Raw genomic sequence first — 14649 nt, forward strand, 5'->3', positions numbered from 1 at the left:
CATATTAAGACACAAATAATTATATTTGCAAAGAAGCATTGCATGTGCACGCTTGTGGTTATCCAACAAAGGGCAAATTAGCCGCAGGTACACTGGATCGCAATGCACCAATGCACACTGCAACAAGGAGATGCCTGAGTGTGTGTGCATCTATTTCCCAAAAGACCCGGAGAGTGTGTTTGATATGCCGAGTTACTGCCACTGATTCCTTTTGAGTTTACTGCACGCTGAGTTTTTCTTTAGTTGCAAAGCTCAGAACTATGACTGTGTCTGGAACCCCAGCTAACTGACTTGATGAAGAGCTACGCAGGAGGTGCCTCCCGTTTCCTCCCCTCTTTTCTCTCCTCTCTGTACTCCACTGCAGTCCTATGCGGTTTTCTCCTCCCTCCGTTCCCTCTCTTCTCACGCTCTTGACATCTCCTCGCTCCCGCTTGCGCTCCGCTACGTCCTCTTGTCCCTCGGCCACTGAAGCATAAATACCACTCGCTCAGCACCTAGCTGCAGTAAAAAGTCATTACCTACATTAGGGACAACAAAAAGTGTCACTGACACCAATGGAAAAAGCAATACCTTTTACTGCTTTGCTGCCCTCGGGCTTGGTAGGTGGGAGTTCATACTGAAGTGGAAGTCAGACAAAAAAGTGCACACACAGACACACACTCCTGACCATATAGTGAATGTTACTCTGCATTTGCCCACGGATGACTGTTTCAATAAAACACCCATGAAACATCTTCAAACAGCTTATTTTGAATGTCAGAAAACCACACAGTGCATTCCTCAGATGCGCACATTTAAATGTCATGCCCTCGAGTTTAATTACAAGTCAAATTTCGACTAAGGTGTGACGACGCCACTCCTTTGTTGCACTTCAATCACGCTGACCCAAAATGTCAACAAAACACTGACATCCCACCTTGCTGCAGGCAGTAACATTTTTTTCCATCCTTGAAGTAGTTTCCTTTCATCTTTCACCCCCCTCTCTCTCACTCACACTGATTTTGTTTATAATTAAAAATTCTCTGGCTGTAATAACTATCTCAGAAAATGTCCACCATTTACAGGAATGCAGAAAATTATGTGTTATCTACTTATCACTCAGCTGGGCTGGCTGTCATTTGCTTTGGCTTATACTCAGGAAGTATAACAACTTCTTTAGGTCACAGTGATTTATTGTTGTGGTAATAAAATATAAAACCTAAAAATATTTTTTTTAAATATACACATAAATACATTTTAATGGCAGGTCACTGTTAAAATATGAAGCATATCCCCAAATGCTTCCCCTGAAATGAAAGTTGGATGATTTGGAAAAATATGAAGCAGTACGGCCTTTTTGTGTCAATAGTTTGAAGTTTGTGAAAAGATCATGATGCGCAGCACCAATCATGATTTCCCGACATCGGAGTCCAAATCTAATGGCAGTTTGTGGGTTGTTTGCTGTCAATTTCAGGCTCCTATCAATCAAAGCACACCCACAAATCCCTGATAAAACAGTTATGAGCTTAGGAGGGTTAAGCTGACGCACACACACAGCAAGTAAATCAGCTCCTCCAATAGAGGAACGTCGTTAAAAATGGGAGATTCTTGTTACTTTCCTTACACTTCTAGAAAACAAAATATCTCATTGGAGAAGGTGGAAACAGAGCATGGTTGGTTTTTTCCTTGAAATGGATTTGGTGACCTATTGCGTGCTCGGCAGGCTAATTAGTTTTTATCTTCTTTTGACAGCCCTGTGGTAGACCTCTCATCACTCACTGCACAGTATGCGATGCCTTTTTCAATTTTTCTGTTTGAGGTTGTTATTGTCTTATTCATTGTTTCAGCTCTTTGAACAAATCTTCCTCACTGGCATCCTCAAGGGCAATGGAGTTGATGTGATCTGTTGCTAGAAATAGGCCAAATGCATCACTTCTGTGGTAGCAGATCACTGAAAGCCTGGCACCCTGCCAGGCACTAAATTGCTGGGTAAGATCATCCCCTTGCGACGACACGACTAAGTACCCTCCTTTCTCAGGTGACTGTCCACAGCTGTCTGATATCATCACACCAATACAAAGGCTGTCTTTTTAACTGCTACTCTAATGTCACATCAAAGTATTGGAATTCTTAGTTTTAGCTGGTCTAAAGCATATGCAATAATACAAGAAATAACTTTTACTGCTTTGACAGAAAGTAATGAAACAGAGAAGGCCAGTGCTGATAGTATAGGCTAAATAATCTATTCATTATTCATAAGAGTTGTTTTCCCCTAATGTAGCAATTGAGATAATGTATCATTTATGTCAATTAGGTAGCAAAATATTATTTCTCTTTGGAATCTCAGATATGAGGATTTGCTGCGTTCCTTTCTTTTCTCCTTGAGAAAACGTATCATTATGTTGGTACATTGTAGACTGATGGTTGAACAAAAGTGCGTCGCAATTTTCTTTGCTCTTATTAACTATTATTAATCATCTTATGGCCTCCAGGATTAATTCAATCTACTTAATAACATTCCACTTGTAAATAAAGAAACTGATTATCTGTGTCAGTGTGAAGAAGAAATGAGTTTCATCTTGCTTCACCGAGAGAGACAGATATTGATCATGATTACTATCAGTTTAATGGGTCCAAAAATAGCTTGGGAAGCTCTACTAGGCAAGAATCATATGTCGCTCAGCTTTTACACAACGAGACAAAGGAGAGAGCAGATCGCTCATTAGAGAGAGAACCCAGTTGAGCTCACCACCCCCAGACCCAAACACTCACGGCTTAATGCTGAGGACCATCACGTTATTGTTTAAAGCCTGTTATAGGTTTTAACATCATTGAACGACAAGGACAGGTGCTCTCTTTCCCAACACTGTGCTCTCTCTTTCTCAGTTGTTGCCTCTAAACCCTGCCTCTCTCACACCATCCATTCCTCTATTAGGTCTGCTGGAGGCAGGTAACTCCCATGGCTAGAGTAGATAACAGCCGCCATTATCAGATTCCCAGCATTAAAAGAGCAGCTCAGTATTGATCGCTGTAGCGCCTGGTTACAACTGCTCTGCCTGCGCGATGCTATGACAGTCTGGGTATGAGGTCTACCTTCAACCCCACCAACATCTAGCATTTCACGGTGTGATTCATTATTTACATACTACTTACATTTTTAGCTTTGTTGACTGTGCAATAAAACCTTTAGTCAAATGATCACCTAAAATGATCACATAAAACAGCATTCCTAATATTTTCCCAATCCTATCATTCATGAAACTGGAAAAGCTTTCCAAGTCTTGCTAATGTGCTAGAGTAGAGCATGCTTTCCCTGGTGGATCATATGGCTGCAATATTTTTTGTCCACTTGAAACCGTTTTGGGCTTGAGCACTTACTTCACCTCGTGAAAATCCAATCTCCTCCAACTCTGCCATCTATATCCTTCACCAGATGGTCTTCGGCCTGCCCCTCTTTCACTTTCCAACACTGGCCCATCTCAAGACAGCATTTGAAATTCTCTGAATCCATAAAACACAGCCAAGCCATTTTAGCCTCTTCATCTTTAGTTCCTGGCCATGTGCTGCTACCATGTTATGGTGGGTAGGCTTGAGGAAAGTGTTTGAATTCTGGAAACCGTACTAGTGGAGATTTAGCCCTGGTAGGGTCAACCACGGCAGGCAAACAGCGATATCATTGCTATACTAACACTATATACACCAATTCTCAAGTAGGCATAACAGTAAGACAAGCCCAGGCATGTCTGAGAGCAAGAGTGCCTCTGATGATGATTTAGTACTTAAAGAGCTACTTCAGCAAGCTCCAAGAAAGCAGAGTTCACTAGGAAATACAAACCTAACGTGGGAAAAAAATACATTTGTTTCAAAAGAAAAATAATAATGATAAAAAACTAAAACCGTCAAGTACAACCAGGCTACGAAGGAGGAGATACCAGCAGCTTGTGATGTGTGACCTAAATGTACACAAATGACTCAGCCAGGCTTCGCTAGCTGCACCAGCTGGTTGCACTCCCTATGACAGTAAGAGCAAACATTGATGGAAATTACTTGTGTGGATACAAAAAGTTCAAGTCCCAAAGCCTAAGATAAAGAAAACATTAAATTAGGTTAAAATATATATATATATTTTTCAGTTTTTATTATCGGACAACATTGTTAGGGTTCCTGTCGAGCTACAAGGTCAAGTTATTTTAGTCAATGTTGAACTCCAGTGTTAAGCAGTTTATACTTTTAATTAAAATACGTTTGTACTCACAGTTGACTCCTCTTGTGTTGCTATTGCTGGCCCCTTGTTCCAATAGATTAACATTTTAATTAAGTAGTATGTCAGCACTGACAGCTGACAGTAGCTCATTAGAGAAAAAGATGGAAAATGTATTTTACGTCCTTACACTTGCAAATACAGCTGCATTCAAAAGTTATTGTTTTTTTCCTACATCATGAGATATCGTGATCTAATTTTGAGGCTATACTGCCCAACCCTACATGGGGCTAACAAACCCATCTCCTAAAGACTCCACCAAGTTAGTGTTCTCATTGTAGTTTTTCTAACACAGAGATGCAGAAGGCACTACGAGATCACTACGCCATCTTTAGATGAAAACTTGTCTAAGGCAAGCAGGAGCTCGACAAGGACCCGAATTCACTATGCCGCTAGGAGGATGAGACGTGTAACTATGTCTGAAGCATCAAAGACAGCTCAAGGCATCAAGGAGATTAATAGGTATCGGCTGGGCATCCCAGGTAAGAGCGAGAGCAGGTTGAGTTCCTAATATAGTGGTCCATTATTCTCAGCATATTACCAAAAACCCATGATCATCTATCATGGTGTGGAAGAAGCACAAGATAGCACTGCTGCAGAGTCAGAGGAGAGAAAAATCCAGCAGCCTATTTAAAGAGATTACATAATTGATCAGATTACTGGAATGCACCGGTTAATTAGCAAAACATGTAAATTATCACAGTGCTTACCAGGACTGAGTCATAATTGAATATCAGCCACTTTTTGGAGACTCATATTGACATTATATGATTAGGGATGTAGTAATCTAATATGCTGGATTGGTACAATTTCCAATAATGACTTCATGTGGCCAGATGTGCTGTGACATGACAAATCTGGTTTCATTTTTGGTGTCTGGGTTGCTATTATTACAAGTTCAGTGAGGTACAAAGATAATATCCACAGTGTGCATGATCATTTCCAAGTTCATTATTTAAAGGAAGTTGGAGATAAAATGAAAAATCAGTTGTTTAAAGAAAAAGGGTTTGACAAATCTGTCCTCATGTAGTTCACAGGAGCAGAACAGAGTGGTTCGAGCACAAAGATGATTTTTTGGGGGGTAAACTTGCATAGATTTGCCATTTTCTTGTATGCGTAAACACACACACACACACACACACACACACACACACACACAAAAAAAAATCCCCAATCCTTGATCACGTAGCAGTAAAATTCATAGATAAAAGAACAATCCTTTGTTCTTTTAAATTCTTGTCCTCAAACGTTAATTGCCTTGCCCAGTGTGGCATATGTGCATGGACTCCTAAAGCAAAAACCTTTCTTATTCAGCTCGTCCACGGTCACAGCACATTGTGACATTGCACTGAAAGAAAAGACGACACGCTCTTTAGAGGCTCTTCCCCTTGAGAGTGAGGCCATAAAAGAAGAGGCTAGCTACGCAAGAACAAACATTTCCTTGTCCTCTGCTACATGACTGAACAGTAAGAGTGCAAGGGGAAGCGGGATCATATTTCAGAGCCGGACAATACGGGGCAGAGGCCAACCAGGAGGCACAAAGGGCTGACGCGGTGTTTTTTCACCGAGTTTCTGTAAGTGCGAGCTGATGTGCGTTTGTCCCTGTATGACATGTTGGCATGTAAGCGGGCCAGATCAGGACGTGCACTATGTGTAACACTACATGGCCTTTCTATTCTAGTCAACCAGACTCATCACTATACCCATTAGCCAGACTGCTGCTCAATCAGCCTCACTCAGGGAATATTCAACACATCAAACTTGAGCCAGCTAATACCCTCTCAGGGCTGTCAATGCGACTGCTAAATGAATAAATCGACGCACAGTCACACACACTTGCAAACGCCTGACACGTGACAGAGCGCCACGGCTTTCTTTTTTGCTACAGAGATTGAAACGGCTCAAAATGAAGATTCGCACAAAAATTTGCCCTTTGATGGAATTTCGCCTTCTGCTGCTCGTCTTCACAGAAGAGCGCGCGCAAAAGCCAAGAATTCAAAACAAGACTTGCGTCCAAGTTCTCGCTGTAATTTATTGGACGTTAAGCTGCATGAATATTGAGTCACATTTGTGCATGTTTGTGCGAGTGCGTGTCATTGTTCCAGAAATGCCACCTACCTTGACAGCAGTTGTGACTCCATCCTCTGTAGTGCTCTGTCCATTCTGTCAAGACAAGCAGATGAGAAAAAGTCGGTCAGTGTGGATGTTAAGTGCATATATCACATGTGTCTGGATGGGTCTAAAGGAGGAAGAAGCGAGGCACGGCGATATTTGCAAGACTGCGTGGGCGGCAGCAGTCCACTGTATCCAGCACTTTGCTCCTTCACTAGCAAACCTAATAATCTAAGGCCAACACACAATTGCATATCCTCAGTAGGCAAGTCTCACTGAAAAGGGTAATCATTGGTATTTGGAAAACAATGATTCAATGGTAGCTATTGTGAAAATCAACATGCTGTTCCCACAGAAGAAGTGAGTGACTAACTTTGAACATATGGTGGGATTTCAGACAGATTAGTTGATTAGATGTGGATCTTATTCCACTGCAAACAAAGATTAAAAAAAAAAAAAAAAAAAGAGAGAGAGACAGAAAAAGCCACAGCAGAACGATAACAAGAGGAGAGTGATGTAATGTTTTACATAGCAGGGGCTGCGATGATGTCAGTCCAAATCAGGATCATTGGTCAGAGAGGCCAGGCAGACGAAGACCGACTGTCTAGCTGGCTAAGAGCATTTAGACATTTAATAAGAGCTTGCATGAGGTTCAAACACCTCTTCAAAACACAGAATAGTGTGTTTAAACTCTTTCATCTTTATCTCAGGTATCCAGGCCTGAGGTGCACAACGCCAGTCTAGAATTTGTTGCAACTGTATGCAAGTTTAATAACTGAACTGCATTAATATGCAAAGTTACGACTCATAACATCTTGACATTATGGCGATATCTACACAAATATGTCCATATTATTTTTTTGCATTCTTTCATTTTTAACGAGACAGAAGAAGTCAGTGCAATTTAGCAAAAATGAAAGACCCGTATGAAATTGGTTATTATTTAAAACTGTTTTGATATAGCTTAAAACCCACATTAGGCACAAACTTCATTTTAATGGCATAAGCGATTAACTGTGCACTCCGGCATTACTAATGTTCATCAGAGGCTGTCTCGTCAGAAAATGTGTCTCCTAGCTCCTGCATTTTGCATTAGAAGAGAGTTCTATCTCAAAGGCAAGTTCTATTAAGTTCTGTTTAATGTGACACTGCACTGCTAGGTTCAAATAACCTGACCTCAGTTTCTTGCATGATCCCACTCTTTCATCAGATCCACCCTTCATGCTCAGGGCCTGTGTACTTTAAACTCTACTTTTTGAGATTCCTTATAACTGAATGCTTTCAGTGATTAAGGAAACACATGAGTGAGGACTTAAAAAAAAAAAACCTCCCCACCCCATTTCCGCTTTATGCTTTGTTTTTCCCATTTCAGAATGAGACTGTTCACTTCCTTGATGCAGTCTTCCTCTTCCCTCAGACTGCAGAAAACACAACAGGGAGTCAACACAATGACAAGCAATAAACAGAACGGACGTAAATTGTATTGAAATGAACAACCCTGGGAGTTTCTTTCTATAGGTGCTTACTCTGATGATCATTAGACTCATTATCCAGTGCAGAGCTGGTTTATAGACCAAAATGTAATTATGAACACAGAAAAGTCCCAAAAGATTTTGGTCCACCATGAAATACCAGCTGGAAAGCATGTGATTGCTTGATGAACAACTTTCTTTTTTAACGTGACCATGATCTCAAACACAGTGCCAATGCAATTACAGCATACCTGGAGATCAGTCATGGATTGGCCTCCCCAGAGCCCAGACCTCAACATTATTGAGGCAGTATGGGATCATCTTTACAGGCAACAGAAGAAAAGAGAGCCAACATCCGATGGACAGTGTTGATATATCCTTCAAGAAGCCTGGAGAACTATTCCTGAAGACAACTTAAAGAAGTTACCAGAAAGCTTGTCTAAGAAAGTTCAGGCTGCGTTGAAGAATGAAGGCAGTCATAACAAAGATTTACTCTCAAGTTTATTAGAATTGTGCAAACTGCTTATGTCTTATATACTGTATTTCCAAGTATGGTTACACATATTTACCAGTGTCCTGGAAAAATATGAAAAAATTAGGGGTGACTCAGGACTTTTGCCCAATACTGTTTAAATACATTGTTTTGTTAACTGTAGACTTAAACAGCATATATGTATACATGCATTAAACAATTTTATTTATTTTTTATTGCTATGATTTAATGCTTGTCTGAATCAGGTCTCTCTTGTAAATTAGACATTAAATAAAGGCTAAATAAATATACCTGCTCAATAATATACCCATGTACATTAAATATTTATTTTACTTATTTATTAAATAAGAGGAAATAGAGAAAAAAAACCTGTAAAAGGTGACAAAACAGACAATTATTCCTTAAACACTTAACTGTAAAGTACACCACTTACAGCTTTGTTTTACTTTTACTTATCTGTTCTGGCTGTTCCTGTATAGAAACGCTGAGTGCAGTAGGGGAAATTTCTTGTGTGTGCTGATTAATACAGCTTGATTTTAAGATATAGGCACAGGCAGCGACAGCAGAGCAGCTTTGCTACTCTCGTTTGCTGAAAGGAGAAAAAAAAAAAAGGCCCTCTGACAGAAAGCACGCAGACTGTGGATTTAGTTTACTGTCGCTGTAATACCTCAGAACACATTCGCTCCCGTTCTGTAAGACTGGATGTGCCTGCCGACCGAATGAGATGGCTCATTTTCTGCTTTGAGTTTTATTCCAGTAGTACTTCTAAATTGCAGGGATAGTACAGCTCTGTACACCTCCAGGCATTTTTACAAGTTGGACTTTAATCATGATCAAGGGGGGGGAGATTTAATTTAGCCATACTGCACCACTCATAAAGATTTTAATAGCCGTAATGTGAGGGGATAGGGTAGAAAACTGAAAAATGGAAGCAATTAAATGGCGAAGTACAGTCAAAAGTTAGGCCCAGATGTGTTTAAGGAATGATAAAGGAAATCTTGAGGAAGTGCAGAGTCTGTTGGTGTAATAGACACATCAGGCTACTTTGAAGGAACTCTCCCCGCCTTACTCTGGTATTCCCTATATCGGTGTGGCTAGCTTTGTTTGTACCAGGATTGGGGATTCTATGTGTGTGAATGTAACTGTGTAAGTTTGTGTGTGCGGTTCGCATCGTCTTTCTGACGTTGCTGCTCAACACATTTCAACCTCATTAGCACTGCATGGCTGATCCAAGTGGCCCAGTTAATGGTGCTTTTCCCCCCCAGTGGGTTTCCTTAGTGAGAGCACAGGCACACAAAAAAGGGCATATAAATATGCTCAAAGTGTGCCGTTTAAATACAAACACAGAAGCAAAAAAATGTGCAATGGGAGAAATATTCAGACCACAAGCATGCTGTAAACAGATTTAAAGACCAACGTGTTAAGCAAGTCTGAGCCAGACAGCAGAAATTCACATTTTTCTCACAGGACTCTGTATGATTAGGCAAATTAAAAAAAATCTCAGAGCACTGTTGGTCTGTGTGAGTTTGACAGATAAGTCCACGTTTTACAGTGTGAGCAGTACAGCCCTGTAACTAGGCAACTAAGAAATACAATAACCACTTATTCTCTATGCCTGTAATACTATCTGAAATAATTTCTCGTAATCTCATCAGTGAATATTGACAGCTTCTAGTCAGTTCCAGAAAAAGGATAATAGGTGTTTCTCCTTTTTACTGTGTGCCAAGTAGTTCCTTTCAGAAGTCAGCAACCTTAAAAAGATAGAGAGTAGCACTACTGCCTACAGGTATGGCTGAGGCTGTGCAATGTACACTTCAGGCTTTAGTGACTTGATTAATATTTACCTCTAAAAACCAAAAAAGGTATTAGAACACAATCTTTCTTTGAACCTATCAAGCTGAGGGTTATGTTATCACATGCCTTCCTCCACTCCCAGGTGCTCAGGTGCTCCACAGATCACACCCAGATTAGCTGCAGCTAAGCCCGCCAGTGCGAACACACACACACACACACACACACACACACACACACACACACACACACACACACACACAGCAAAGCATGAATGTGAAATGAACTCTCAAGAACCTGACAGCACACTGCTGACCACACCTTGCTGGGAAACAGCACACATTCCATCTATCAATCTTACTTATTTTAACCTCCTTCGCCACATAAGCTTGTGGAATCCTGCTCTGTAAGCCACGGCTTGAGAAGTTCTTATAAATAAACACGCATGTTTACATTTTAATTTTAAGCCAACAGATGTGGGCCCAGATCTGGACTGAAATACATTCTAACCCAACCTGGCCAGCTTGTACATGACAACTTTCTGCCAACATCTCACCGCACTTATGAGCTATTAAACCTGAGCTGACACAGAAGCGAGAGGGAAATCTTGTGAACTTAAAAATTAAAAATTAAACAAAACAGAAGGTCGACGTGGAAAATATGTCGAATATGAGTGGAGGAATTTACTCATTTGGATCGGCGCAGTTTTTCCTCTATTTGAAATCCACAATTACCAAATACTGACATAAGCATGACTCAGAACTTTTGGTGGACCTGCCTCAACGTAGTAGTGACAGGGGCTCATGCAGGTGCTAGTGACTCAGCTGGGACAGCATGAGCATATTTGTTAAAGTGCCTTTATCAGGGATGAATCACTGAAGTTCATTCACAACAGATATGGCATAAAAGGTCTCAATCAAACACTTTTTTTCCCAAATCGCTCACTTCACGCGTTTCTCTCTTGCTTGCTTGGTCGCAGAATAAAGCACAAAAGCGAATTTAACCAATTTCCATTCATGGCACGGTGATGAGCTCCAAACACAAGTACTTTTATTATGAGTGATGAAGGGAAAACAGACTTCCCATCAGTTGGTGTATCAGAGCACATCATTCTCTGTGTGGGTTTTTTTTTCCCTTTTTTTTTTTCTTCTAAATCATCCAAAAGTGCGTATCTCTGTCTGTTCCATCTGCCCATATGACTCGCATGTTCACTGGCACGGCCTCCTGTCTAAAACTCAAGCTTTCTGCTCAATCAATCTGATCCCAAAGCTATTTGAAACCAAAGTGTGCAGCTGGTTGGTAGGTTGGTGGAGATAAATGGCAGAGATCCCATCCTGACTGGCAGTGTTTGTCTGATCTAACCAATTACAGATCTTGGATTTCAGTAACCAACGCTGAAACACAATAAAAAAAACAAAAAAACAAAACAAAACACCAAAATATAGATATACATATAAAATTTATATATATATATCATATATCCTGATTTTTATTTTATTTTATTTATTAATTTTTTACACACACACACACACACACACACACACACACACACACACACACACACACACACACTTTTTTTTAAACCAGGAATTGCACAGATTTGATTCACAGAGTTGTAACTATAACACGTTCCAAAGGCAGGGCATTTTCACAGCGTTAAACTTAGCACTCTTCACAGGCTCTGCACCACCATCTGTTCAGCTGTGATATGCTACTCAGCCAACTCACATGCTGCAGAATACTGTCAATAGTGGTGCCTGCGTGAACAAACGATGTCAAGATGACTCTGTTTGAATGTTAACCAAAGACTTTTCTTTCCATTCATTATACTCTTAGACTCATATTTCTCTCCTCCAACAGTAACTGCCGTAACTGAATCTGTAGGGGGAGATTTTTCAATTTCCAAATCTTCATATTAACTGCAGGGGTCTAATTTGTGAAGACTTGTTAAGCTGTCTGGGATATTTCTTGTGTTGCAGTTAGGTTAATAGAGCAAATTTAGACAATTTCACATTTTCTCTAACCAAGTTAAATTCCCACTGCTATCACATCAGAATGATTATGCAGACTGAGAGGTAGAAAAATGAGCTTCATTTCTAAATGACAGATCTCGCAAAGCTGATTGAGGAGACTTGCAGTAGTATGCACAAAGCTATTCATTGTAGAGATCAGGCACCTGAAACAGGAGCATCACATCACTTTACCCACTTAATTGCAGGGGTAATTAAAAAGAGCAAATCCAAACAACCAGACTGTGCCTACTGTCAGTATCATTACTACAAGCCAGGTTTTGTTTTAAAACACAGCAAACTAGAGAGACTAGACTAGATTGCAGTCTGATTTTTTTTCCTTCATAACCATAAATGTGGTAGCTTGCAAGCAGCACCTGAAGTGCTCATTAATAATAATGCAACAACACAATTACAGGAGGGTGGACAACACTGTGGCTACAAATCTCTCTCACTATTTCCCTAATTCTATAAGTTCTGAAGTGAAATATGAGGAAAAAGCATGCTGAACACTGATATGCATGCATTTTTGATTATATTGCTTTACATGCATCTTGGGTGTGTATCGTGCACTTTTTTTATAGCTTATTTTATATTGTGTGCACCTCCCTAGGGCTTACAGATGGACACCAGATAGCATTCAAATCTGATAGCAGGCATCCTCCCTCGTGTAAGCAGGTTGTTTCTGTGCACTATGCCGGACAAATGTTTACAGTTTAACCTGCAACTCATTAGCATTAAATTATAAGAGTCAAACTTAGACTTGAAATCTATCACCCACCATAATCAGGCTACAGCTTCTCCCACTGTGATTACCCTATATACCGCAAACAGCGATCTATAGAAGCCACTATAGAGGTGATAACAGTGAGAGAGTGTGAAGATGAGCCTTTACACGGCACGACAAACTAATCTACCCTGTGGAGTTGAGCTTTGCAATTGAATTGATCGTGAGCTTCAGTGACTGACTAGAAGGTGAATTAAAGGAGGGGGGGGGGGGGGGGGGGGGGGGGGTCTTTAAGCTACTTTTAGGGAAATCCAAAGCTCTCAAATGAACTGATAATAATGAAGCATTTTTCTATTGGTTAAGGGAGCCCGGCAAAGCTTTGGATTGGTTCTTTTACCCCTCCCAAAAACCTGAATATCAGTGAAGATTTTTGAATGGACAAGTCAGTCTGATTGCAAAACTTGTGTTACCCCAATTACAAATACACATTTTATTCAGTCGTTTCAAGTAACTTTACTCTCAATCACTTTTTATAGAAAGTAGTGAATGGTGAACACAGTGGATGTGGGGTTGTTCGTGAAAAAGCACACGCAAATGTTGGCTATTTTAATCTGAAAACAAAATGCGCAAAAACGCACAAAAAATCCGCCCAAGCCATGCACCCAGTGCCAACACTGTCACCTCTCTTTACCTCCGTTTCGAGCTGCACTAGTTCCATTGTGGGCCATGGCTCCGCGATTTGTGCAAGAGGCATTTTCGCCGGTTTTTCAGTTTCCCCCTCAGGTGCGAATTTTGGTCAGTCCTGGTTCGTCCCAACCGCTCCTGTCAAGTGCAGTTCCGAGAAGCTCCTCACTCAGGTCCCGAGTCCAGTCACAGGAGATTTATCAGCACTTTGCTCTCTACACAGCGGAGGGGGACACACATACGGTCTCTGCAGTCAAGAGCTTTGCAAACAAACGTAATCCCCGTGATTTGACTTCGGCGACGATGGGTAACTCGTGCGTATTTGTTGAAAGTGATTATCCTGTTGGAAACAGCACAAACACACACCCAAAGCAAGCGTGTCCTTTCAGGTAAGAGCGTTGGCTTGCTCGGGATTTTGGTTTGACAAGCGGGAGAGAAGAGCGCAGAGAGCAACACTGATCCAAGCTCCTTTAATGAGGCTGTGTGAGAGTCTAATGCCACCTAAAGGAATTATCCGGAGCACGGGCTGTCCTTGCAATCGACGCCGTATCGGATCTTTATTTACGTCTTCCTGTGCGCTCGTGAATTGATCCAGTCAGAACGGCAAGACTTCTTTCTGTCCGCCAGCTTCCTAACGCTATGCGATACGCGCAGAGACCTCAGTGTGGCTCTGTAGTACGAGCGGGGATGCAACTCGAGCTGTTATTGGCAGGCTCCGGCAGGATTTTATCCAGCCCCCTTCTGTGCTTGTTCCGCCCAAGTCTGATCGCGCCATCATCTGGTAGAGAGTGGATCTGCAACTACGTAATGCGTACCGGGAGCCTGCTGCCGATGGAACGGCCTGCTTTCTTTGATGATGTGGTGCAGCAGGTGCATCAGAGGAGTAAAGATCCTTGGCCTTTCAAAGAGGAACCTTTAAATCACCATCAGCTAAAAGCATTGGAGGAATATTGGATTGCACAATATACTGATCACAGATGGACTTGCCAGTGCAGAGTCCAATAGAGTTCTCCTACCCAGAATGGCACTGCTTTCCTCAGCCAGGCCTCTCAAATTTTTAATTCAATGAAATTACATTTAGTGCACACTGGCTTTTGGACCTGCATCATCACTTCCTCTGG

General features: G+C 41.2%; 1 protein-coding gene across 2 annotated transcripts in view; it reads right to left on the minus strand.

The window, feature by feature from the left end:
• The window catches only part of rps6ka1 (ribosomal protein S6 kinase a, polypeptide 1), a 53957-nt gene that overhangs the window by 33996 nt on the left and 5312 nt on the right, over window positions 1–14649 (minus strand). Inside the window, exons 1-2 of one of the 2 annotated variants that reach the window (XM_085342825.1) lie at window positions 13536–14187; window positions 6359–6403 (exon numbers count right to left, since the gene is read on the minus strand). In XM_085342825.1, coding sequence (XP_085198951.1) covers window positions 6359–6403; window positions 13536–13598 — 108 coding nt within the window. In that variant the 5' untranslated portion in view covers window positions 13599–14187. Of the gene's footprint in view, window positions 1–6358; window positions 6404–13535; window positions 14188–14649 lie in introns of those variants that run through there. The other variant, XM_085342827.1, reaches the window with a different exon arrangement.

The sequence above is a fragment of the Diplotaxodon limnothrissa genome, linkage group LG19 (genome assembly GCF_057381915.1).
Source record: "Diplotaxodon limnothrissa isolate DT_005_m linkage group LG19, D_limnothrissa_male_GT1.1, whole genome shotgun sequence".
In the NCBI taxonomy this organism is placed as follows: domain Eukaryota; kingdom Metazoa; phylum Chordata; class Actinopteri; order Cichliformes; family Cichlidae; genus Diplotaxodon; species Diplotaxodon limnothrissa.